Genomic DNA, 23,446 nt, shown 5'->3' on the forward strand with positions numbered 1-23,446 from the left:
CTCGGCATGTTAACCCGAGGCGGATCTAAAGAAACATGTATCAATCTCTGCACGTTCAAAATGTATCAGCATCTGTGCATGTGCGTCAATGAGTGCATGCATGCACGTCTCCAGCTTTGACAAGGATATACTCATGCATGCTTGATTACTCAATGTATCTGATTGCAGTTCGGCTCGTAGTTCAAGCGGGGGCGTCAGTTTCTGTGGACCTAACCGGTAGACCGCCTCCATGTTGCATCACGTGCATCTAGAACCAAACGCGAGTGAGTCTCTTTGTCAAGATAAAAACATTATTACTTTTAGTTTGGGCTTACAAAAAGATTCAGACCTGCTGTTTTGGCCAGCCGCTTTAAAAACTGCGGCGTTGTCACTGAGCAGCGGGGTATGTGCAGGCGTATGCCCGTTGCCTACGCGGAAGTAGGACTTGGTCAAAGTCAGTATGTTCATAGACGAATAGAGGCTTTTATGCCATCCACGTGCAGGTGTGCGTGTGTATGAAAGCAGCTCAGCTCAGCAGCTAAGAATGCACAACTCGTTTTGAAGGCATACAGCAGAGAGCCACAAAATTGTGAAGGCGCACTCTGCTGCGATGCACGCATGCACGCATGTATGTATTTGTTGTCCGAGTACTGTCGAATTCTCACCGTATATATATGTGTATATGTGTAGAGACATTTATTATACCTACATGAAGGGAATCTTATGTATGTAGCCGTAAGAGTGCACATCGCTCTGGACAGCCCAAATTTTTGTTGCATGCCGTACACCGACTGCACAAGAATGCAAGCCGAGGGGAGGGGCACATGCGTCTCTGGCGCATTCTCCCCAAAAGTGCTTTGTCCTCCCAATTGTGGGCGCCCACCAGCAAAATTCGGAATGTTTGAGCTGTTGCTCCTGTTGCTGTTGTTATTTGCTGTTGCTGTTTACCGTTGCTGCTAAATCTCCTGCTTCTCTTGCTGCTCCGCCTTGGCTTTGGCTTGTTTTTTGTTTGCCTATGGCACAATGGGGTGTGATGCGTCACCTAACAGGCCGCACTGGCTACCATTCCCTCTGCTAGTAATAAGAAAGGGAAAGCTGCGGGTGGTTGTTTGTTCCGGTCGGGAACGGCTCCCGATCTCGGCTTGCACTACCATGGAAGGGGCATCACCAGCGGGTGCAGCTTCAGTTGCCTACATCCCTGACAACTCCCTCGAGTTGCGTTGTTTGTTGCGCCTGATTTGCTTCGTTTCCTTTTAACTCGACAACGCCTTTCACAGGACATCGGCAAGTCGGACAGAGGCCACTCCTGCATGCACCGGCACCCTCGCGCATGTGTGTAAAAGCATAAATGCATCTACTAACGCATGCACGAGCACGCACGCATGACAAACTTGTCCTGGGCACCTCTGGAGCGTCGCCAGTAGCAGCCGCACTAAGCGGTATTTTTCGGTGAATTACCTGTGGAAGCACGTCTGTGCGCAAGCAAAGCAGAGGCCGCCATGTCCGCAGAACAAGAGGACGGCACTTGCCTTCTGTAAAGCCCCAGCAGCAAACACATAGGACGCAGCGCAGCTTCGCATGCTGTGCAACAAGGGCATGTGTCTATGCGGCAGTCAGTGCAGGCACACTTGGAGCTCATGTTGAATGAACCACGAAAGCGGGCGCTGAGTAGACACACAGAACTGTGAACGGCGGGATTTGGCAACCGATGAGACCGCCCTCAATCTTTGCAAAGCACGCTACAATGGCCAAGCGTTCGGCATGCACGAAGCAGCTTGCAGTGTATGTATAGAGAACAGGCACGGCCGCGAGTTTTGCATGTGCAAAAGGAGTTGTGCGCACATTGTTGCAGCAGATGATGCACAGCTCTGCTTCGCGTTGTGGGGCCTCCTCGGCTTCTCCAATAGCGACAGCCGCTTGTGATGCAGCATCTGCATGTGCTGCTGCTGTGGGTACTGTGATGAGGCCTTCGACTCCCTCATGCATGCCCGTCTCTGAGCTCTCCGGATTTGGTCCCTGCGCGAGGCTGATTTCACCTTGCGGGGAACCTTCCCTGGAAGCATTTTCGGAGATTTTCGAGCCTCTCTCCTGGGCAGTACGCCCGCTCTCGGTTGGTGCGTTCCCCGGCAACGGCTGCTCTGCCACGGCTGCCACTTCTCCCGGCTCTTCAGGGGACCCTCGTATCTTGTAGAAGTGCTCGCTGACCCTCTCCAGCGTCAGCTTCATATCGCACATGAGGGGAGGCCCCATGGCGGCAGCAGCTGCTCTAGCTGTTGCTGCTGATGAGGAGACGAGACCTGCGGGGGCCCCCTGGGAGTTGGCACCCTGCTCTACGTCGTATGCAGTGGCCTGCGTGTGGTTGGCCATGAAGCAGACGGATACAAAGGCGGCGAAAAGCAGCATCAAGAAGAAGCACACGACGCCAGAAGACACGAATATCACAAAGCGCGTGTTGAGATGTGCAGAGAGCCACTGGGAGAGAGAAACAACGAACAAAAGGAAGGCGACCGCATGAATTTCGGACATGTGGACAAGAACGCGCGTGACGGTGTTTTGCTGCAGTAGCGAGTCCCTCAGGAGCATCAGCCCCAGCAGCAGGCACCATGACAGGTGAACTGAAGCAAGCACCCAGAGAGGCCAGATGGACGCGTAGTAGTTGGACGTGTAAGACGGGAGAGAAGCATCGGATGGGGCGATAAGAGAGGGCAAGCACAACGTCCCCAGTTGCAGAAGCAGTACCAGATCCCAGCACTGCAAGCGAGCCCATGTGTATGCGTCATTTCTGCGTATATTGAGAATGCTGCTGCCTCCGTAGCCCACGACCGAGACCCCTAGCAGCGTTACCAGAGGCACTCGATCCAGAATGTACAGCGAGTACAGAACAGACAGGGTGAGGCGCGAGAAGATTCCAAACAACAGGATCTCCCGAATTCGTTTCTCCGAAGGAAGTAACCAAGCACGAGAGCGGATGAAACAAGTAATGCCCAAACAAAAGACAAACAAATCGAATGTGATGAGGGGCAGAGGCAGAAATGCCCAGTGCAACTGGGAAGCCCCGCGCTGAATGCAGACTACACCCCACAAGAAGCTTAAGAACAGAGACAGCACCTCAAGGCACACGCCCAGGCAGATGACCGCAACGGTAGCAAGGGGTCCCCTATAGTCATCATACGGGAATAGCAGCCGCGGCTGGAAAAGACATATGCACGGAGGCGGCATCCTAGACCCATTGCTCAAGCAAATAGGCACGAAACTCAGTGTATCGCACAGGTAGTGCAGTTTACTTGGATGGATTAAGTCGATATAAAGGTCTAAGTCCTTTGCTAGGGTGATGATTCGATATAGACACGATGGAAGGATCTGGTGCACCGTTGAGCTGCTTGAGCAACACCAGCAAACAGGACGGAATTCCAAATTTAAACTCTTCAAAACAGTTGGTGAACATTAACTTGCAAATCTGAGAGTGCTGTTGGCCCATGGAAGACGAAGATGCTTTCGCCTTTAGAGCCCCGTATCGGTCAAAGGAGGGGGGCTGTAGGTACGAGCCATGAGCTGGTTTTGCTAGAATTAGTGGGCAAAATATCAAATGAAGCCGTGTGCAAAATCACTTTAAAACATTAGCGCCTCAATAATAGGTAGTAAAGATGCAAGAATAGAGTAATGAGAGCGCGCGTACTCACTTGGTAATACCGTTTTCTGGTATACAAGAGTGAGATAACATCAAGCCCTTGATATTCACCGTGGCGTGGCAGTTCCCAATGCACGAAAGAGTTACACAAATGCACCTCCGTTTGCGACCACTAATGACTGGTGGAACTCGATGATATTTTGTCGGACTTCGGAATCGCTCTAGACATTATACTCTCGAACATGCACAAAGCAACTGGGCTGCATTGCGCAGGAGGGAGAGGACGAACTTCGTTACCTCGACTGATACTCGGGCTCTTCCCGCCGACTCACCAATTAACCGTGAAACACTATACTGTAGGACAATATTTGGGCATAGGCTTCCTCTACACATGTCTATTTCCTTAGCCTTCCAGGGACGAAGACATTCCTGTCCCGTTTCCTGCATCAGAACTAAGGATCGCCGTTTTGTCTTCTTGGTCCTTTTTTGGAGGCGAAGGCATTTTAATTATTAGAAGTCCAAATATATCCGTTATGGGTGTGTGCCTACTACAGAGGCCACTTTACGTCGTAAGTGGGTGCAGCAACTCCTCGCTTCCTGCCTCGCCACACAAACTATGCGGCAGGCCACGAACTCTCCTAACTTATCCAACAACTCCCATGGAATTAATCGTATTATCTCGCGTGCATTACAATAGAAGGGCGGAAACCTGTTCAGTGGACCGATTCGTTGGTTACACTACTGTGCCAACTTAGAGTACAAGGAGATTGCTACTTGACTCGTGTAGTCATACAAAGGGGGACAATGCTACTCGCATTATGAAAGGCTTATCCAAAAGAGGCAAATTGAACTCCTCTATCGAGGGGAGCAGAAATAGAAGTCTTGGAACAAGGAACCCTGAGCTCGAAAATATCTGTGCGGATTCGCCGAATATCTCTACAAATAGGGCTCCGGACGCGCCAGGGTGTTCGTCCAAAACCAGGCGCCACGCGCCAGAATACACCCACAACTGCTCGCCAGTGATAGAGAGATGCAGAGAAATTTTGTGCCACAGTTGGGATCCTTCATAAGGCGAAGGAACAAATTTATTGCTAACGAGCATCTGTAGGGTGAGTCGATGCTCCTAAAAAATTTCATCCTAAATCACTTCATCTTAAGCACTTTATTATACGGTAAGCATTTAACCGCTAGCACTTCTGCGTGAAGATCTACACATGAGAGTACCTTTTGCAATTTTGTGCGTCAAGTTCGAATCTCTCTAACATCGCAGGGGCACCGTATTGAAAACTACTTTCCACGAGAGGGTTGCACATTTTTTGCCCCAGATGTAGCTTTGAAGGTTTATCAAACATTTCACGGATTATGCAAAGAAGATCGTAAAATAGTCGCCGACGTCGAAAGAGATTTTCCATTGAGACCCGACTCGCTCTATGCATAAGGCAAAAGAGGGCGTACTAAACCCCTTTGACAAGAAGTAATTTATACACTTGCGTTTGTGCTTGATGAAGTGGTCTCTTGGATGCTCTATTGGCGGTATTAGTGCCATTATTCGCTGCGGCCAATTCACAGCTCGGTCTCTCCTACATGAAGGTCCTACCGTTCAGCGTCTTGCCAAAAGGCACCATGATATACATTTACAGGAAAGTGGAAAGCAGATGACTGTGAAGCGCTGGTACGGATCTCATGAGCATAAAGCTGTGGAAGGCGTACCGCTCTAATTTTGACGTTCACGGCGAGCCCCATTCTTCCAAACCCAACAAGAGTCTTCGAAGAAAGTTAGGGAGCTGCCCACCAAAAGACTACTTCCAAATTCTGCACGTGTCCCTCAGACTTCCCATTATAAAGGGATAGGGACAACAAGGCTGCGCGCGGCTGCGTCCTCTACATACGTATCGACCATTCGCAGCCAAGTTCACATCGCAGCTAGTGCACAAGCACACAGCATTGCGTGGTTTTTTGTATTGAGCCAACAGTATCAAACAGTACATCAGTTACCCGAACAAACAAACCAATCGGTTGATTCTTTACCAATCGTTAATTATAGATAACTAGCATAATAGAATGTGCCTAGTTGTAGACTGAACGCCTACACTTCCCCCTCCCATTCCAAGCAAGCGGCCTCGTGTTCCGTGCCTGTCCTGAGACCAGATGTGCGCGGGACAGCAAAAGAAGGTTTCACCCTATCACCACTACTCAGGCAGGCAGACACGCCGAAAGCAATGCAAATAGGGAAGTTAAGAGCGGGCATAAGTGGGTCTAAATATATAGAAGGGAAGGACACACACACTAGCAAAAAACGGACAAGGGAACAATTCAGCACAATCACGGAGGTGGGATGGCTCCCTATGATCGGAACGCAGAGGTGTGTGAGCTCTTTTTACGGGAATACACAAAAAAAGTAAAAGGCGTGGAGAAAGTTAAATACGCACTAGCGTACCTACTTATTATACAGCAACGGCAGCATACAGCAAAGTCGATTTCCAAGTACTGAAGATGAATAAGGGAACCAGCTTTTAGTATATCATATCTTATGGTCCTCTTGCACGTATCTATGTGTAGAGAAAACCTTAAACTCATTGGCGGCAACTTCTCAAGCACTGCCCGTGAGTGAACGTGGCTATTTGGGGCAATGCGTGTGGTGGGGACAAGCAATTTACCAATAAAAGCGTGAAAATTCGTCCATGAAAACTGAACTCGTTAGCCAAACGGTAGCATATCCTCCCACATGCAGTGAATTCCGCATCTACGTTCCCGCCAGCCGCTGAGATCGGCACTTGCCACCCTATTGATTAGCAAGTTTTGTGTATAGCGTGTCAGATACGCTCAACAGCGGTAGAATCCAGTGTATCCACGGGTTCTTGTAAATTGATATCCACTGGTTACTGACAAGTGCAGATGCCATAGAGATGCACTCGACTTTGCAGGTGAGTGTAAATCACCTCTTTTGTCTGCCGCCCAGGTGAATGGGGTTCTGTGAGAGGATTATAAAGTCACCATTTTACTAAACTCAGGGTCCGCGTCATCTCAACTAACTCGCCTGTGTGACGCACCGGTATCTCCTGGTCTCTCGTGTTGTTTTTTTACCCCGCTCGAAGTTAATGCATGTGCACCGTCTTACGTTATCTTTCGGAAGCAATATAGGGTTATGCTCGAAGGCGCTGGTCAACACATGCTCCTCGCCTTTTTCAAAGCTCATAAATCGCCAATTTATGCTGTACGGGTTTCCAATACCGCTGAATAAAAATTGCGGCAAAGCTGGGGATTAGCTCAGTACGATGCGTTGGGCGACTAGCAGGTGGCTAGCCTGTTGGAAGCTCATCCTTATTTCAGCACATTCGCGGAAAACTTCTTGAGGTTGTCCCATTATTGCTGTTCCGCAGCTGAACTATGTCGAGGTTCCCAATACACAACCTGTTGAAGAGCCACTGCGAGCTGGTTTTTCTGAGGGTAATACAGAGCCGCCAGCATTACGAGCCTGCCTCACCTTGTTGTAACGCCGACTCTACCCCACTCACCTTAGATAAAACGGGCTCTGGTGATGAGTTGAAAGTTGCTACTTCGTAGTGATTTCTGGTACACTCACATCCACAGCGCATAGCTGTGGCTGCACGCCCAACTTCCATTGCGGCAACCGCCGCATACATGGGAAAAAGTTATGGTGTACTAGTCAGATACAGAAGACGTCAATCATGATGAGAGGGCTCAAAGTCGCATGTAAAACACTCTTAAGCTGCTCTTAATTTGCCTTGAGGTCTGGTATTCTTCAGCCAGCCTGAGTCCAACGGACTGCAGAGACAGGCAGATTGAACTATTGCATGAACTCCTCGGATAATAGATCCACTTGACATCGTGTCACGTGTTGCCAGCCAATCCTGTTCATTGATTTGAATTAATTACCGCGCAGAATCGACTCTTGTGGGTTCCTAAATGCGGCTCTATCCTCTATAGCCGCTTCAATCAGCCACAGCCTAGGATGGTGACATCGTTTACCTGATGAGCCTAATTTGCTTGCCATTTAGCCCGCTTCGCTTTCCCACTTCAACAGCTCAATTTCTTTGGCCGCTATTTGCGCTCGCAAATTCAGATAATACAACCTTATCCACCATGATAGGAGGTGTACTCTTGGGAGTCGATCTAAGGCTGCTTTGGGGTGGAGGCCCCGTGTGGTTTCCATTTTCCATCCACCCCAGAGTGTATGCTAATGCCGGTTGACATAGCCCCGACACTCGCATGTACAGAACCCGCCACTTGGCTCTTTCTTCACAACCAAAGATACAGGGGCTGTGCTCAGTCGTTACTAAAGCCTTAAGTACCGCTGTAAAATCCCCACCAAGGAGCTGTTTAATTATTTAGCTTTTACCCATTCTGTGACGTGACGAAACGATTCCGCTAGTCCTGAGGTAAGCCACCCAGGAAGCAGTTGTTAGCCTACGGTAGGGCTTTTGCAAAACTAAAGCTTCATACTTATCGATGTATACCGAACTGTTGATAGAATCACCTGCTGCGCATTTTTCGTTTGTGTCACACCTTACCGCTTGTTGAATTCGGCAAGGACCGATGAGTCAGGGATCGGACAAAGGGCCTGAACAGGAGTAATGCCTTCAGTCAGAAGACTTCGTCTACGTGAATAGAATCACCGTCCAAATGATTCGGCACCCAAAAATCACGTTTTAAGGGGCGCATAATTCTCCACGATTCTGGGGTTAGAAGGCAAGGTGGCTCCCCAGCTGGTTCATAAATCCCTCGAGATCTTGCCCTTCCTTACGGCCGACGTGGTCAGCGTAACCTCATCGATGCGTCCCCAAATATTTACCAAGCAAAAATATCACGCATGTTTAACAACTATGGAGCTGCCGCGCTCATTCTAGCTTTCAAGCCGCCCTCTGCAGCCCCAACACCCCTTGCGCCGTCGTGTGCTTCCATTGGCAGAGTATTTTTGATAATGAAAATCAGATCACTGTGTTGCCCTATCACTATGTCAAAGTCCAGAGTGCGGTTGTAGGAAAACCTGATATTCCACTAAATCCACATCCACTGGGTGCGCAGTAAGTAGCTGCACCAAACCAAGCGGAGCGGCACCACCAGATTTAACGCTCCGTCTACGGTTGATTTACGCGTTGAGGGCTTTTTAAACGAGCCCCAAACGTGGCGTGCCCGCGTCTCACCAAGTTCCTGACAAAGGGGCAAATAGTGTGGGCTTGGCGGCACCCTCTAAGCACTACGCGATTTCCGAGCGAGTTGCAAGTAGCATTTACCGCACATGCACAAAATGTTGACTTCTTGTCTGGTTCATTGAGCCTTCAAAGGCTTTGAGGGCTCTATAGTGAGCGCTGTTCTAGTTTCATTGTCAAGAGAATTCACACATCTTCTAGGAGTTTGCTTGTTCCACAGCAGTCATACATTGAGGAGAACACTGGCTTCTAGCGAAGTGTGTGGACCATCCGCAGTTCTCCTTGTATCGGCGCATTCCCCAAGCATCCATCTTTTGCAGAAGTCAGTGAGACTGGTACCCAATACTCACAGGAGCATGCTAAACGGAGAGGCTTCAGGAGCACTTATAGCTCCCCTTTACCGCCCCAGCTCATAGTTATGCAGATATGACAAAATGCAACTGCTTCACAACACTTTCCCCGGTAATTTCACGGGAGCACAAAACTCTGCATGATAGGTCTAGTGGCTTCACAGATTGCTCGGAAGTGTGCACGTAGTACAACCCTGTTCAGAATTTGTTCAGACAACCCACATACTACCGTAATGTGCGCACGACAGCAGCCGCATGGTCTTTCAGACGAACGAAGCCTCTTCCTTTGTGTCGAAGTCTCGTCAAAAATGCAAGAGTGTATTGGGGGTGCACTAACGTAGAATGTACCTACATAAGACATGGGGCACACACACACGCCAACCAACTACCACGAAGGCCCTAACTTCAGCCAAAAACTATCATCAAATAGGGTAAGATTTAGACATTCTTTGATATTTGGTCCTCTCTGAAGCGGAGAAGGCGAGAATCGGTCATACAACCTGGTGCCCGCAAATTGCGTTAGACACAGTGTAAAGCTGCTCTCGCATAACAGTGCGCATTCTTACTACGACTTCTACATTTTGAATTATAAATAGCTACCCTAAACTCGGACTCAGTTTGGATTGTAGTTGAAAGAGCAAGGCCACGCTGCCCGCATAGTATTTACCATCAACGTCACCCACAGGAGGCGCGTTCGAGTTTCTTCTGGGATAAATGTGAGCCTACTACCTGAAAGCCAATGCAGGTTAGTTCACTATTTTTGCCGAAATATAATAAACAAAACTAGTCTGTTGTTTATGTCTTAGACTTTTCTTTTGCAAGCCAGGGTTGCATTTTCTTGCTTCTCCAACTCCAAAAGGAACCACTGCGCGCATGCATTGGCTTTCCTCCCTCGGTAGGGTGCGAGCGTGCAACGTCAATTCTTGCTGAATAATACGCATCCTCCTGAGCTCTGTCAGCCTGTACATGGCCTAGGCCAGCCGACACCAATCTCAGTCGGGCTTGCGCGAATAGCAGCTGCGTGAAGGCGCGGGGACTCACTGCCCATGTAGCAAGGCTACGATTACTTTATATTCGTCATTTTCCGCGCTCCGGAGCTTTTCTGTAGCTGCGGAGCAGTGCCTGATACAGCACACTTTGAACAAACTAGCTGTTCTTCCGCCATCATTGCTTAATGGCGGAGGGCAGTGGTGCTTCAACCCAACCTTTCAAGCAGGAAGAGGAGAATACAAAGAGAGCTGAGATGGCGGTAGACGGAGGCGGTACATGCACTACCAATGAATCTGGCAAGGTAGCGCACTGTGAGGTAAAGGATGACAAGGCCATCGCCGCAGTCCTTGAGAAGGCAGACGCTTTCAAGGCAGAGGGCAATGGCTACTTCAAACAGCATCAATATGCGGAGGCTGTTACCAAGTATTCTGCTGCGATCGATACGATCGATGACGCACCTGTGGACCCCAGGGAAACTCAGCTGCACGTGTATCTCTGCAACAGGGCATTCGCCCACTTGAGGTTGGAAAATTTCGGTACGTCCCTTAGACGCATGACTCGCGTCGCGTCGCTAGATGCTTTTGCCTGATGACAGATCCGTGAATTCGAAGGCGAAGCCGTAGATGATTTGTCCGGAGTTGCCAATGTGCAGGCGCAATCCATGGGACGCGCGCAAAGCCAACAGTGCACCCATACCATCTGAATGCGCTCGGTTTGAAGACTACATTTCCCCTTTAATGCTGCTTAACATGCTATTACTGTCACAGGCTCGGCTATCATCGATGCGGAACGCGCCCTGGAACTGAACCCGCAGTTTTCGAAAAGTTATTACCGTCGCGGCACCGGTTATTTCTGCCTTGGGAACCTCAAGGCAGCCCAGCGCGGTAAGATGCACTGCCAAAAATCACTGCAGAGAGCATTAGTGGCGAAGGGTGGCTAAGTCTCAGCTCCCATTTAAGGCGACTACCGAATACGAATGAAGGCGTACACTGTCAAACTTCCACGGTCGCGGATGATCCTTGATAGTACAAAACTCAGTGCATGCAGGACTTTTGTTGATGCTGGGAGCACGAGTTCTAACTAAAGGCGAATTGTATGGCGTGCCTCTCTGTATGCTTGCGCCGGGTTTTGTGGTGTGCTTCAGACTTCGAGAGGGTGTGCCAATTGCGTGGAGGGAAGGATGCAGACGCTTTGGCACGCTTGAATGAATGCAAGAAGCAGCTACGTGCCCAGGCGTTCGCGGCAGCGATTCGCACGAGGCAAACAACGCCGACATACAAGCAGGTAGTTGCCGAGGGTCTGGAGAAATTGTTTCCAGTGCCTGCGGATTATGCGGGACCTGTTTACAAGAAAGGCCAAGTCGACGCAGAGTTCTTGAAATCCTTGGGAGAGTGGCTCGAGAAGCCAGGTAATAGGTTGCACCAGCAGTACGCGTACGCAATGGCTGTGGACTTCATCGAAGTTTTGGAGCCGTTGCCTTCATTGGTGAATCTGGAAGTTCCTTCTGAAAAGGAAATCACTATCTGCGGTGACGTGCACGGACAGTTCTATGACCTTTTGAATATATTTAAAATCAATGGCATGCCCTCTGAGGAAAACCCGTATCTCTTCAATGGAGACATTGTCGACAGGGGCAGCTTTTCCGTCGAGGTGAGTGGGTATATCACACCTGCTGAATGCTGGCATTCAGCATTCCATCTCGACAAGTGGCAGCGCTTTTCGCTTTTCGGAACATCCGATTAACATGCTGCATGGGGGAGTGGAGCTGCACTTACCAATGTTAGGTCATGTACGGTATTATTGTGTTTTCGTAGGTGGTTCTGATGATGGTTGCATGCAAGTTGGCATATCCGGATCACATGCACATAACTCGCGGGAACCACGAGACCAGCGAGATGAATGCCATGTACGGCTTCAAGGGAGAAATGTTGAGTAAATATGATGAGCGTTTGTACCAAATCTTTTGCGAGGTAAGCGGAGCAGTGAAGCCAGGGGATGCTGCCTTCTCCTACCTGCTTGTTCTGTGGACCGGGTAGGTAGTTGAAGGAATGGATACGCCTTTGATGCCTTTTTTATTTCTGCCGTCGGCCCCTGGCGGAAGCTGAGCGGCCTTGAGTCGGCTGTAGGGATGCTGATGTTCAGGCATTTCGCTTGCTGCCGCTGGCGTTCGTGGTGAACGACAAGGCTTTTGTGGTCCATGGAGGCCTCTCGCGTCTTGAAAACGTCACACTGGAGGATATTCGCAAGATTGACCGCAACAAGGAGCCCGGTTCCGATAGTACGTGCTAGTCCTTTATCGTTGTCTTGCTTGAACTGCTGCTTATGCTTCTTTATAGCAGCCATTGATGATCCATCTGTACGGCTAGATTCTTTTTCTTGGCGAGTAGACCTAGCAGCTGCGCGTCTGTGCGTTTTGGGAAGCAATAGCAGACGTATTCCACATAGCCGATGTGCTGATTGGCTCCCCTTTCATTCGCGTTTCGCCGTAAGTCGCCTTTGTTGTCACGACGAGTGCTGTTCGCAGTTTTGATGACGGATCTGCTGTGGTCCGACCCGTCTCCCCTCCCGGGTCTGACACCCTCTAAGCGGGGTGTCGCCAGTCAGTTCGGCCCAGATATTACTGAAGCGTTTCTCAAGAGGAACAACTTGGGCTTTATCATCCGTTCACACGAAATGAAGGAAGAAGGATACGAGGTTGAGCACAATGGCAAACTGGTACGAATCCAATGATCGTCCGCTGCTCCCTGTTTCTGGTATTCTTGCTCCTACATGTTTCTTCGAGTTAATCAAAATATATGCTGTGTTTCGCATTGTGAATTGTACCTCGAAATAGTTGGGCGGAGGGCCCTGCAACCCCCATGATCAGAGGAGATGGTCGTTGAGAGAAGAGGCGGTACATAGAAATGCATGCACATATCGCTTTTTTCCTGTGTCCGCCTGTCCTCAGATTACTGTCTTTAGCGCTCCAAATTACTGCGACGAAATGGGCAACAAGGGAGCTTTCATCAGGTACGTCCGCATTAACACTCCACAGATTCTCGAATGCATCGAATGCTTCTTTAAGACGCTGTTTCCCCGGCTTTTCTTTCGTGCACTAATTAGGCCGCGCGTGAGGGTAAATGAGGTACAGGGGCTTTGCTTGTTCCGTGCCTTGTTGGGAAGTTGAGGGTTCCTTGTATTTTAAATATATATTTCAAATATTTTCTGCAGGCTGAAGGGGTCCGTCATGGAGCCACAATTCCATCAGTTTACGGCTGTTAAGCACCCCCCGGGCCCGGCGATGCAGTATGCAAATCGCATGCTGAGTTTCATGTAGGAAGGGGTATTTTCTCTTGGCATGTAGGTTATGCACTAGCTGCTAGAAGGCCGTTTTTCTGGCTATATATAAGAGTTGCCGAACAAGAAGAGCGTCACTATGACCTCTTTAGTAAGCAATCGCTGCTCCCTGCATGGAAGTCCTTGGTTCCCGAGCCGGCTCTGGCAGGGAGGGACGCGGCACGCAGTTTGTGGGCAGACCCAGGCTCACTGCCCATCGAAGCATCGGAGCCAGCCACCAGCACCCCATGATGTACTACCTGCTGGAATATCTGTGCATGGTAGGCCATAACAAGCGCCGAGCGTGCGTTCTTTTGTCGGATTTGAGCGCAAAAGCTTAAGGGATTTGGACTTAGGGGCTATCAGTTGGGACACAGCTCTGCTTCATCCATAAAACTGGTGGCTGCAAAACGCAGGGCCAGCGACTGTCTTCCAGATGTGTTTCAATTGGTTTTTGCCCGAACGAAAAGCACAACGGCCCATGCATACAGAAAAATATCCGTAGAATAATACATACATGCATTCGGTTAGCGAAGAGTCGGGGCCGTAGTCGTTGAAGCACATTCTAGCACGGGAGAGGCCGGGGCCGTAGGCACAACGATAATGGCAGTCTGTGCCTTTTTGCCACTCCCGTTCGATAAGATATTTTCCCTGAAGGCCGCCTATGGTGTGCTTGGTGTGGTCATGTTCATGTGGCGGTATGTACATGAACTCGCAAGGATATAGCCGTGCACATTGTGTGTTGGGCATGCGAGCCAACGCTACACACTTCAAATAGTCCTTTGGCCGCCTGGGGTTTCTTTTAGTCGAAAGCGAAAGCCGCTGAAAAGGGGGCAGCGGGCAATACCCATTCAGCCGCGTCTGCATAGCTGCCCGCGGCAGTAATGTGGGGCGGTAGCTTACCGAGCAGCGTCTTCCAGAAGACGCCAGAGCCACTGGATGCCCCCATGGGTGCGCTGTCTGTGCGTGCCTCGGCTGCAGCGGCGGCTGTGCTGAGATCGGACTTTGCCGGCAGCCTCGGCTGCTCTATCATGGGTAGGCCAAGAAGGTAAGAATGCACAGACCTGAAGAGGGGCGTCTGCAAACAGCCAGTATTGGGGGTGACGGCATCAAACACAGCAGAGCGCGTTGTGAAACGCACCTGAAGACACATACCAACGACAGAGCTGTCTGAGGAAATTAGCCAGCCAGCCAGCTGCCGCTCATGTCTTCTGGGAATAGGGCCGCCTCAAGGCGCACGGAAGGGAGTTATGCCCTGTGGAGGCGCTGCGGCCTTCCGAAGGCCAGTTGCCTCTCGACAGCCAAATTTGTGCTCAGCTCCCATCAGAAGGGTTTTTCGCATTCAGTGCACTCAAATAAACAAGGGTGAAGCTATTGCCAGGAGAAGTTGCCAGAGGGGCGTGCTGACATGGAGCCATATGACGCACACGTACACTAATTCTACCACGGGCAGCATCTATAGATACACATCACAGCCTAAGAGCCGTGTTTTCGCCCCGTCAGCACACATGCGAACGTGTAGTTGATTGCATAGAATGCACCGTCGCGTAACTTTGGCGCTTTTAAAGCCTTCAGGCCTATGAAAAAAGAGTAATCGGGAGAGCTCACGGGTTCGTTTCCCTTGAAGAAGAACTCGAGTTTTGTCTGCACCGGTGGGAAGGGTGATGTGATGGTTACGACATAACATTCGCACTTTTTGAGTTTCTGCAGAGGCGCCTGGTTTTGCAAATTCCACCGAACCACCTTGTCCGCCGGGAGGGCAAGAGTCAACAAGGAGGACCCCCCGATGAGCAGCGTGAGGCGCGTCTCATCTTGCGCGTCACTACAGAACCACAGCCGACGCGTTAACACACCCAAACACAGAGCCATAAACAAAGGCACTCAGGAAAAGCTGGAAGGCAGTCGAGACGGAAGTTTCAGATTCGCAAAGGAATAACGGGAGGGACAATGGCCGCGCTACGAGCAGCGCAGCCTCCCAAAGTAACAGAGAAAGTAGGTAGAATTCCCGAAAAACAGGAGACAATAATTTTAAACGAGATGCATTCGAGAGGCCAGCCAGTTGCGGAGGAAGGGAGAGAAAGGATGGAATAGAATGGATACAAGCACGCAGCACGTATGATGAGCGGCGTTGCCTCTCCGAGGGGTGCCGCCTGGCGTCTTGAATAGAGACCCCTGCTTGCACGTGCTCCTGGAGAGGGCCATAGAGGGCGACCAATGCTGTCACGGATGGTGAAGGGACGTGTTTTTCACGCACTTGTAGTGTATTGCCACTTGGCCTCGGATGCCCGGACTGTACACGTGAGGAGCTCCTTCATTACCCAGAGGAGCAGGCGGTGGAAGAAATTCCTGCAGACACCCCAAGGTTCTCCACAGCCGGCTCCACATATGGAAGATGCAGGATGGTTGCAGGAGAAAGCCTTCCACGCCCTATCCGGAAAAAGACTGTACATTACATGCACCGCCGCAAGCGGCCGCACGCGGGAGAAGAAACTCGCCGCGCTTGCCGGCCTGCAGCATCCGATCGGCGATCTCAAAGTCTACTCAGTGAGGTCAGGGTATTCAAACGCGGCGAATACGTATACCGAGGGGGTGCATATGTGTTTATGTGTGTTTACGTACACACCTGCGCATTCGTATAGACACTCCAGTGAGTGCGATGTGTACTCATGCGAAAGAGGTGTGGGAGGGCCAGAGGTGCGTCCTGCCTCGGTGGTTCTTCCTTCACGTAAAATGCAGGCAGGCTCTTCTTTTTCTGTAGAGGGGGCTGTCGCGCCCTTTCTTCGGCTGCGGCAGGAGGAGCACAGCTGCTCGCTCTTGCCGCTGCGGCAGAGGCTGCTTCTGCAGCCAAGGAAAGGGCATTCGTTTGCTCGGCGTTGGGAAGTATGGAGCTTTGGCTGGTGCATACATCTCCACGACTGGCAGTATCGGATTCATGTTGGGATGAGGCTGCATGCGCGGGCCGAAAGCCTTTGTCTGCATCCCCCGCGCTTGCTGGCTGAGCTGCTGTCGCTTCCGCTGCTTCTACTGCAGCACGGATGGCAGAGAGGACAAGGTCCGTGTCTGCTGCTGCCGGATTCCAAAAGACTTGGGGGCCTAAGCCTAAGACCGCCACGCCTTGGGTTGAGGACCGCACGAGCTTTTCCGTATGATTGGTCGTTGTTAGGGGTTGCACCTCTGGAGGAAACTGTGACTGGCTTGCTTCTGTGGTTGGTTCTACTACCGGTGATTCTTCTGCAGTGCCCGTAGATAAGGTGCTGCTGTCCTTCACGACCTGCGCTGCAGTCCCGGGAGGGCTGCTGCTCTGCTGCAGGAGCGCGACAGCTGTGACTTTCGACTGCCGGAACGCAACAAAGTGCAGCTGCAGCGGCCGCTCAGGGGAGAAAGGGAAGGAGGGGGAAGGTAGAAGGAGCCGCTGGAGGCTCTCCGGAAGCAAGCCAAGGAGAGATCGGGCACGAGCGCCGAATAAGCTGAACGGCTGCAGCAGCCTTTGCTGAGGAGGCAGTGCCGAGGCAGTGCCGTGTGGATCCTGAATGCCGATGGAAACCTCTCCACTGTAGGGCGGGACCGACGGAGAGCTCTCCGTCCGTCCGAAGTGCAGTGGTAGAGGGACAGCAGGCGCCTCGAGCAAGAAAACAGAGACAGCGAAGGACACTCCAGCAGCCGCCACAGCAGCTGCCAGCATCCAGAGTTTCCTAGTGACGCGCATTTCCCGCTGGAGCCCCTGAGCAAGCCGAGCCGACGATGGATCCGAGTTTCGCCGCCGCGCTTCTGCGTGGCTCGCGTGAAAGAGCGGAGGACATAGGACGGCTGGCAGCAATAGCCACACAGGCAACAGCACTCCTAAAATTAGGAGCACGTCCGCGAAAAGTAAAGACTCGCCACTGCGTCCAGCCGGCCCGCTGAGGCCATCCAGAAGCGCTAGATAGGCCTACACGCACAGATGCACACATATACACGTGCAACATACACATATCCACACACGCGCACATATACACATATACACACGCACAGATAGACTCGCATACGCACACACACACGCGCGCACATATACACACAAGTTCATACATATACACGTACACGCACAAATGCATACACATACACACACACGCACATATACGTGGACATGTACACGCACGAATGCACACAGAGCAGAAAGCGCTTTAGGTTGAAGCAACTCGCGCGGTCACAGGAGCCGCTTTAGTGCGGGTTTGCACCAAGAGAGGACTCGGTCTCCAGGCAAGGAAGATTCTCTAACGTGCGTATGGGCAGGACAAAGGTATGGGGATGCACCCTGCATGACCATGTGTGCGCTTCCGCGGTGGAAGGCGCTTCTTAGTGGAGCTGCATCTTGTGTGCTCGAAAGCGAGTAGCAAGTGCATTCGCCATAACAGCGAACGGCAAAGAAGGCTGCCAGCAGCAGCTGCTAAGAAAGATAAGGACGCCGACTTCCCGACACATTGTTACCGGTGAAGCGAGTGGGCAAAGCAACCATTACTCCACCGGTGCAAGCAGGCAAAGGGGGCACACCGCAAAACGCTGGGCGAAGAAGATACGAGGAATGAGAAATAGGCATACAGAAATATGTCGCAGAGGAAAACCACCTGTATTAAGGGATAAATGGAGAGCACGAACCTGAAAGAGGAGGGTAGACGGGACAGCGGCGCCGACTGCGTCAACTGCCAGCAACAAGCAGCCCCTCTTGAGGGTTACTCTATGAGAGCTGTTTTCGTTGTTCTGGTTGGCTGGGTAAATATACCAAAAGAGCAGGAGGGCGACTCGAGGCACCAGCAGACCCAAGACCAACAGGAGCACGTAAAACGAAACAAAGAGTTCTGCGTGCATTCCCAGCGCAACGTCTCGGGAGGATATTTTTGTCGGGAAGCTCACGGCACTACTGGCAACGACTGCCATCACATTTCAAACAATTGCCATGACTGGGGAAGGGGCAGAGGGGAGAGCAACGGCCGGCGTCCGTGCCACCTTCATCGTCATTTTGCCCCACCCCTACCCAAAAGGCTTAGACTGGTCTTCAGCGTTCTCTGGGCAGGAAGGGAAGAGGGTGAAGAGAGAAGGAGAGCGACAGACAAACACACAGAAGGATGGAACAGGAAATAACGCACGTATACTGTAAGCGGCAACTGAGAGAGTCAGGAGTGTTACGAGGGGCACCTCCCGCGCTGCATGGGCACATAGAAGGGGCTGTCGATCAAACGAAAAGCGGCTTCTCAGCCTGCAGCACCAAACGGCACAGGGCGGCACGCAGACTTTCGCAGAGCGAAGGAGGTGAAACTGGTGCCCAATAGGCGACTCCGGGAAGGACGAATGAAGGGGGTGGCAGCAGCAGCAAGAACCCCGTGCGGACGGAAGCAACCGCAGTCGTACTTGCGGAAGAAGGTCCTGTTCCAGCACCAAAGAAATGCAGCAAACCCTAGGAGGCATCGGCAAGCGGCTGTAGGCGGCCAGTGTACATAAAGGAGGCCGTACAGCTGCAGCAGCAGGGCACCGAGCGCCGAGCCGCAGCAGGCAGCACACAATGCAGCAAGACAGCTGCATCCAAACGTCAAGCTCCCAAGCATTATGAGCGGTGCAGACGTTTGGACCCCCAAGACGCTGCGTTGCAGGAAGGCACATAGCAGCAGCAGCAGCAGCGCAAGGGCCGCCAGCGGTACAAAGGCTTCCCAAGGGATTACGAGTAGCTGTCTGCCCAAGACGTCCTGATAGAAGGGGACGCGAGGGGCTGCCTGGTGGCGTGCATCGCTTGCTGCCGCCAAGCCACTGCGCGCCTTAGCCGCTATACGCAGCAGAGGGTGCAACAAGGCGAGGATCATCTCGCCAGTGTGCTGAAGCGATCCAGGCTGCATGCTTTCCAGAGTATCTCTGGTCGTGTGGTAACTGGCTCCCCCTCCGATCCATGCCAAATCAAGACCTCCCGGCACTTGCAGCACTTCGGACCATATTCTGCAAAGATATTCAGCAGCGAGGAGAACGGAGGAAGGCACGAAGCCTGCCAAGCAGTAAGTTACGCCACCGCACGCAAAAGCCTTCCAACCGGCCCGCTCCCTCCTCCTTCCCCCTCCATTTTCAACATTCCCAAATGAGAACATGCTGTGCGGAAAGACGTAAAGAGGCCTCGGACGCCCCCACATCCGCGTCTGCTCCCGCAGCACAGGGCAGCACGGCACTGGCGGCATCTCACCGGAAGTCGGTCTCTCCGGGAAACTGCCCAGAATTCCAGACGTCTGCGGCAATGCAGCAGACATGAGGGGCGGGGAGGTTACCGACGGCCTGGAGAGTCTCTGCAGACAGGCGTGGTGGCATCTGCGGAAGAGCGAAGAAAGCGGCAGCATGTTGGAAAAATAGAAATTACACGCTCAGTCTGCCAGCCGCCGCGCCTCCGGTCCCTCGAAGACAACTAGAGGGCGGACACTAGGAGGACCTCAGGGGATCGCTCCGTTCCCCCTCGCCACGAAACACAACAGGGTATTTTTCATAGAGCCCTCTACGTCTGTTCATACGTGCACGGCTCCACATCATTCACATGTCTCTATGGCGAAAGCTACACAAACAACACCCTTGTACATTGGGATTCGAATAATACGCATGTGGGCACATTTGATGCAATAAAGATAAAGGGCATTGGCATTCGCCTTCGTACTCGAAGGGGCATGGGGGTGCGCGCTCCGCATACATGGGCAGAGCTGAACATGTGGATGAAGCACACGAGGTCTTCTACGTGGGGAGATGCCCTGCTATTCGCGGATCTGTAGCGCTAGTACGTTTCAGCAGGTCCCCGCCGCCTCGTGCTTGTGCAGGCACGCTGCGTCTCCCTCAATTAAGAGGACAGGCACCAGTCGTGGTTTAGGGCACAAGAAAGGGGAAAGAGAGAGACGCTCAGGCGTGTGCCTAAGATGCCACTAACAACAGCGGTGCTGGACTGGATTGTAGATCCTGCATGGCGTACCTGCAAGACGAAGGATTTCCCTCGAGATCCCGCCGCCTCTAAGTTAACCGCAAGAGAAACCTGACGGGCCAGGGGGTGCTGCGTGGCGAATGCATGCGCCGCCAACAGAATGACCTCCTCAGCACCTGCAGATTCCAAATCCGCAGACATACTGACCTTCCACCTTCCTTAGGGGGCGCCACCCAACAGCGCGCCGCTGAGAATTGGCTCTTTTGGAAAAATTTGCACACGACCTTAACGCTTCCGCAGAGTATAGGTGGAGGAAATCAGGTGCCTCCGGACTCTTGGAAAAAAGCCCCAGCCGTCGACATACCATTGAGATTAAGAATTAGAGGTGACTGAAGCAGCGCGTCTTCCAGCCCTTCTTCAGCGTGGTGCGAAAACCCCCAATGCCGCAGCTGCAGTGCATGGGCGGCGCGGAGGTGTCTGTACACCGCGGCCCGTGCCACCTCAAGAGCCACTGCACACATGCCGAGGTCATCGCTTATGCCGGGTGAGGACGGAGCCGAGTCATAATGCGCTGCGAGCATCAGCGCCTGCCCTGATGTTTGCTTGGTGCCTTGTGAATTGGCATGCATGGACTGCCTTGAACCGACTGGCCTGAAATCCACTGTGATGTTTTTTGGACCCTCATACAGGGCCGTGCGACTGCTTCCCGCGTAGGTGAGCGTGAAGCCTCCAGCAGCGCCTCCCCAGAGGCTGACATCTGCTGACAAAAGGTGGTTTTTGCTGAGATATTCCAGCACGGGCACTCCCGCCGCTGCAGCCGTTGTAGCCGCTGCGGCTGCCGCGGCAACATGGCTGTCTCTTTCGCTTTTTGAGATGTCTTCCAGATACATTAGCAACTGGTGGGAGCCTATGAGCGCTGCTTCATCCAGGGCGGCCTCGAAAGAACGGCCAGTTCCCTCGTGCTGCTGCTCCTCCGCTTTCTGCTGCCTTTCGCGCAAGAAGAGTCCTATAAGGGCAGAAACGGTAGAGGGGGGTGCTAAGATGTGCCTTGTGACGCTGATGCACTGAAACTTGGGAATGAGGGTGCCCGGAAGGAAATCGGGGAGATCGGGATCTACCAGGCGCGGGCTGTCCAGACACGGCAGTTCTTCTGCTGGTGCTTCTGTTGCGCGTCCAATAGCAAACGCTGCGGCAGCGGCTGCGCCTCCGGAGGGCGAGAAAAAGTCGTGGACCCCTGAGCGCGACAGAACTGCCGCACACTTCGCCTGCAGCGCGTGCGTCATGCAGGGGGGGGGAAGATCCTGTTGCTGTGCCTGCTTCAGCAGGATTTCGTGCAAGCTCATGGCTGCAGCTGCCGCTGCTGCCTTCGAGTGGTGCTGCTTTTGCTGCAGGAGCAGCAGCTGCTGGTGCTCTGCACCACAGAGGCAGGTTTCTAAGTCGGTCAGCTGGCCGGAGGGCCTTACGCGGTGAGGCTTTGCAGGGTCGTCCTCATCAGCATCAGCAGCTGCTCCTGCTGCAGGGGTTGGTGATGCATCAGTGGCCGCTTCGCGCCGCAGGTGATGTGTCACGAGCACCACGTAGCGCAAGCGTGCAATGGCGGCCTGCATCTCTGATCCCACGCCCGTTGCCAGCCCTGATGCGGCTCCGCTTGTCGCGGTGGAAGGGGAGGGTGATAACATGAGGATCTGGTGGAGCACAGCGGCGTGCAGCAACAAAGGCGCTGAGACTTCGTTGTCACAGCTGCCTACCGTGCGCACGCTGCGATTCGCTGCCTGCAGGAGCAAGCGCGCACGACCTTCGCTGAATGCATCTGGGGGAGATTCGGGGGGGGACGGACGTGGAAGGGAGAAATGGTGCTGACCCGCGAGAAACACAGAGAGCAGCAACACCGCTGCACTCAAAAAAAGCGGGAAATATGTCTGAAACCTTCTCGGGGCTTTGGGGGGGCTTTCTGTCAGCGTGCGTGATTCTTTAGCTAGATCCATGGTGACCTATCAGCAATCTGCGAGCTCTCTCGCGGGCGTTTGCAATTTGCCAATCAGTGAGAGGAAGGGAGGGCCTAGCCTGCCCTTGCGAGGACTTGCTGCCCCGATGATGCGCGAAGCTCCTGGCTTATTCGCATATCCTAGCGAAGCACACAGGCGGATGCAAGACGAGTGAAAGGGGCATTAACTGCTAGGGAAGTGCAGCGGCTGGTCGTTCGGGGCCTCTGTCAAGGGTCGCCGAAACGTCGAGACTCTTTGAATAATTCTGTGGAGGTCGCAGCACGCAAAAGATGGATTAAGAGTGGAAGAACCCTTGTTTCGTCGGCAAGTTGCCCTGCATGATACACACGAAACTGGGATTGGCGTTCTGCTCAAGGCGAGTATCGGGAGGGTTGCGAGGGGCCCCCCAGCGATCCTTCAGAGCGGACTTCATTTGTCCTCAGCGACCCTTGTAAAATTTTTCATGTGCTGCTTTTTGTTGAATATCTGTGTGTCTGTGTGTATACTGGAAGATAAAACCACCGTAGAGGACACCCACTGGGAAAGGCTTTCGTATAGGGGTCGCCAGCGGTCCCTCCACCGTGCAGAAAAAAGAAACTTATATTCTAAAAAACTGCACGCAGTGTATAGTTTTTCCTCTGTTCGCTCTAGCTTGTCGCCCCTTTGGCCTCTTCAATCCCCTCTTCTCTTGGCATTGCAAAATTGAACCGCGTGAGCCATAAAGCGCAGTTGCTGCCGGTACGGCCGTGTCTCTGCTGCCATTTGCAGCCGCTACATGGCGGCAGGATGTTGGCAGTAGATACTTCCTAGCGCCCTCTGATGAGGTGAGCGTTTGCGATCCTCTATGGATCGCAAACAGTGAGAGAAACTGATCTCCGTATCAACAGGGCTGCATTGCTAGGGTTGAGCGCTCCGCCAACAGTCTCCCTATGGCGATTTCTTTGGCCCCAGACCGAGGGTCAAGCATGAAAGAAAATTGCCGAGTGGTTACCCTAAAGGACTTTTGACTCTGACAACTTGCTGGCTTGATGTTAGTGGATTCTGGCATGAGAGGCGAGAGGCATTGCTGGAGAAAATGAGCTTTGCTCCACTATCTAAGTACTACGAGCATGCACTCG

General features: G+C 52.3%; 3 protein-coding genes across 3 annotated transcripts; 1 reads left to right on the plus strand and 2 right to left on the minus strand.

Moving 5' to 3' along the window:
• Positions 1 to 1,161: 1,161 nt before the first annotated feature.
• On the minus strand, positions 1,162 to 4,109 carry LOC34618325. Its single transcript, XM_022731660.2, has 3 exons — positions 4,016 to 4,109; positions 1,822 to 2,810; positions 1,162 to 1,302 (listed from the first exon to the last, which is right to left on the minus strand). Exons 1-3 carry the CDS (start codon positions 4,107 to 4,109, stop codon positions 1,162 to 1,164), a joined length of 1,224 nt encoding a protein of 407 aa, XP_022592819.2.
• Positions 4,110 to 10,371: 6,262 nt separating this feature from the next.
• On the plus strand, positions 10,372 to 13,434 carry LOC34618326 (serine/threonine-protein phosphatase 5). The gene is made up of 8 exons (XM_026336210.1): positions 10,372 to 10,654; positions 10,886 to 10,999; positions 11,263 to 11,768; positions 11,933 to 12,088; positions 12,261 to 12,396; positions 12,643 to 12,833; positions 13,066 to 13,127; positions 13,329 to 13,434. Exons 1-8 carry the CDS (start codon positions 10,372 to 10,374, stop codon positions 13,432 to 13,434), a joined length of 1,554 nt encoding a protein of 517 aa, XP_026191995.1.
• An 801-nt stretch (positions 13,435 to 14,235) lies between these two features.
• LOC34618327 lies at positions 14,236 to 22,328 on the minus strand. The gene is made up of 11 exons (XM_026336203.1): positions 20,708 to 22,328; positions 20,395 to 20,519; positions 19,630 to 19,751; positions 18,816 to 19,391; positions 18,554 to 18,663; positions 18,066 to 18,265; positions 16,270 to 17,361; positions 16,057 to 16,176; positions 15,688 to 15,779; positions 15,042 to 15,255; positions 14,236 to 14,574 (listed from the first exon to the last, which is right to left on the minus strand). The coding sequence occupies exons 1-11, from the start codon at positions 22,326 to 22,328 to the stop codon at positions 14,236 to 14,238; spliced, it is 4,611 nt and encodes a 1,536-aa protein (XP_026191988.1).
• Positions 22,329 to 23,446: the final 1,118 nt, after the last annotated feature.

This window comes from Cyclospora cayetanensis, unplaced genomic scaffold (genome assembly GCF_002999335.1).
Source record: "Cyclospora cayetanensis isolate NF1_C8 unplaced genomic scaffold, CcayRef3 CcayRef3_contig_97, whole genome shotgun sequence".
Taxonomy (NCBI): domain Eukaryota; phylum Apicomplexa; class Conoidasida; order Eucoccidiorida; family Eimeriidae; genus Cyclospora; species Cyclospora cayetanensis.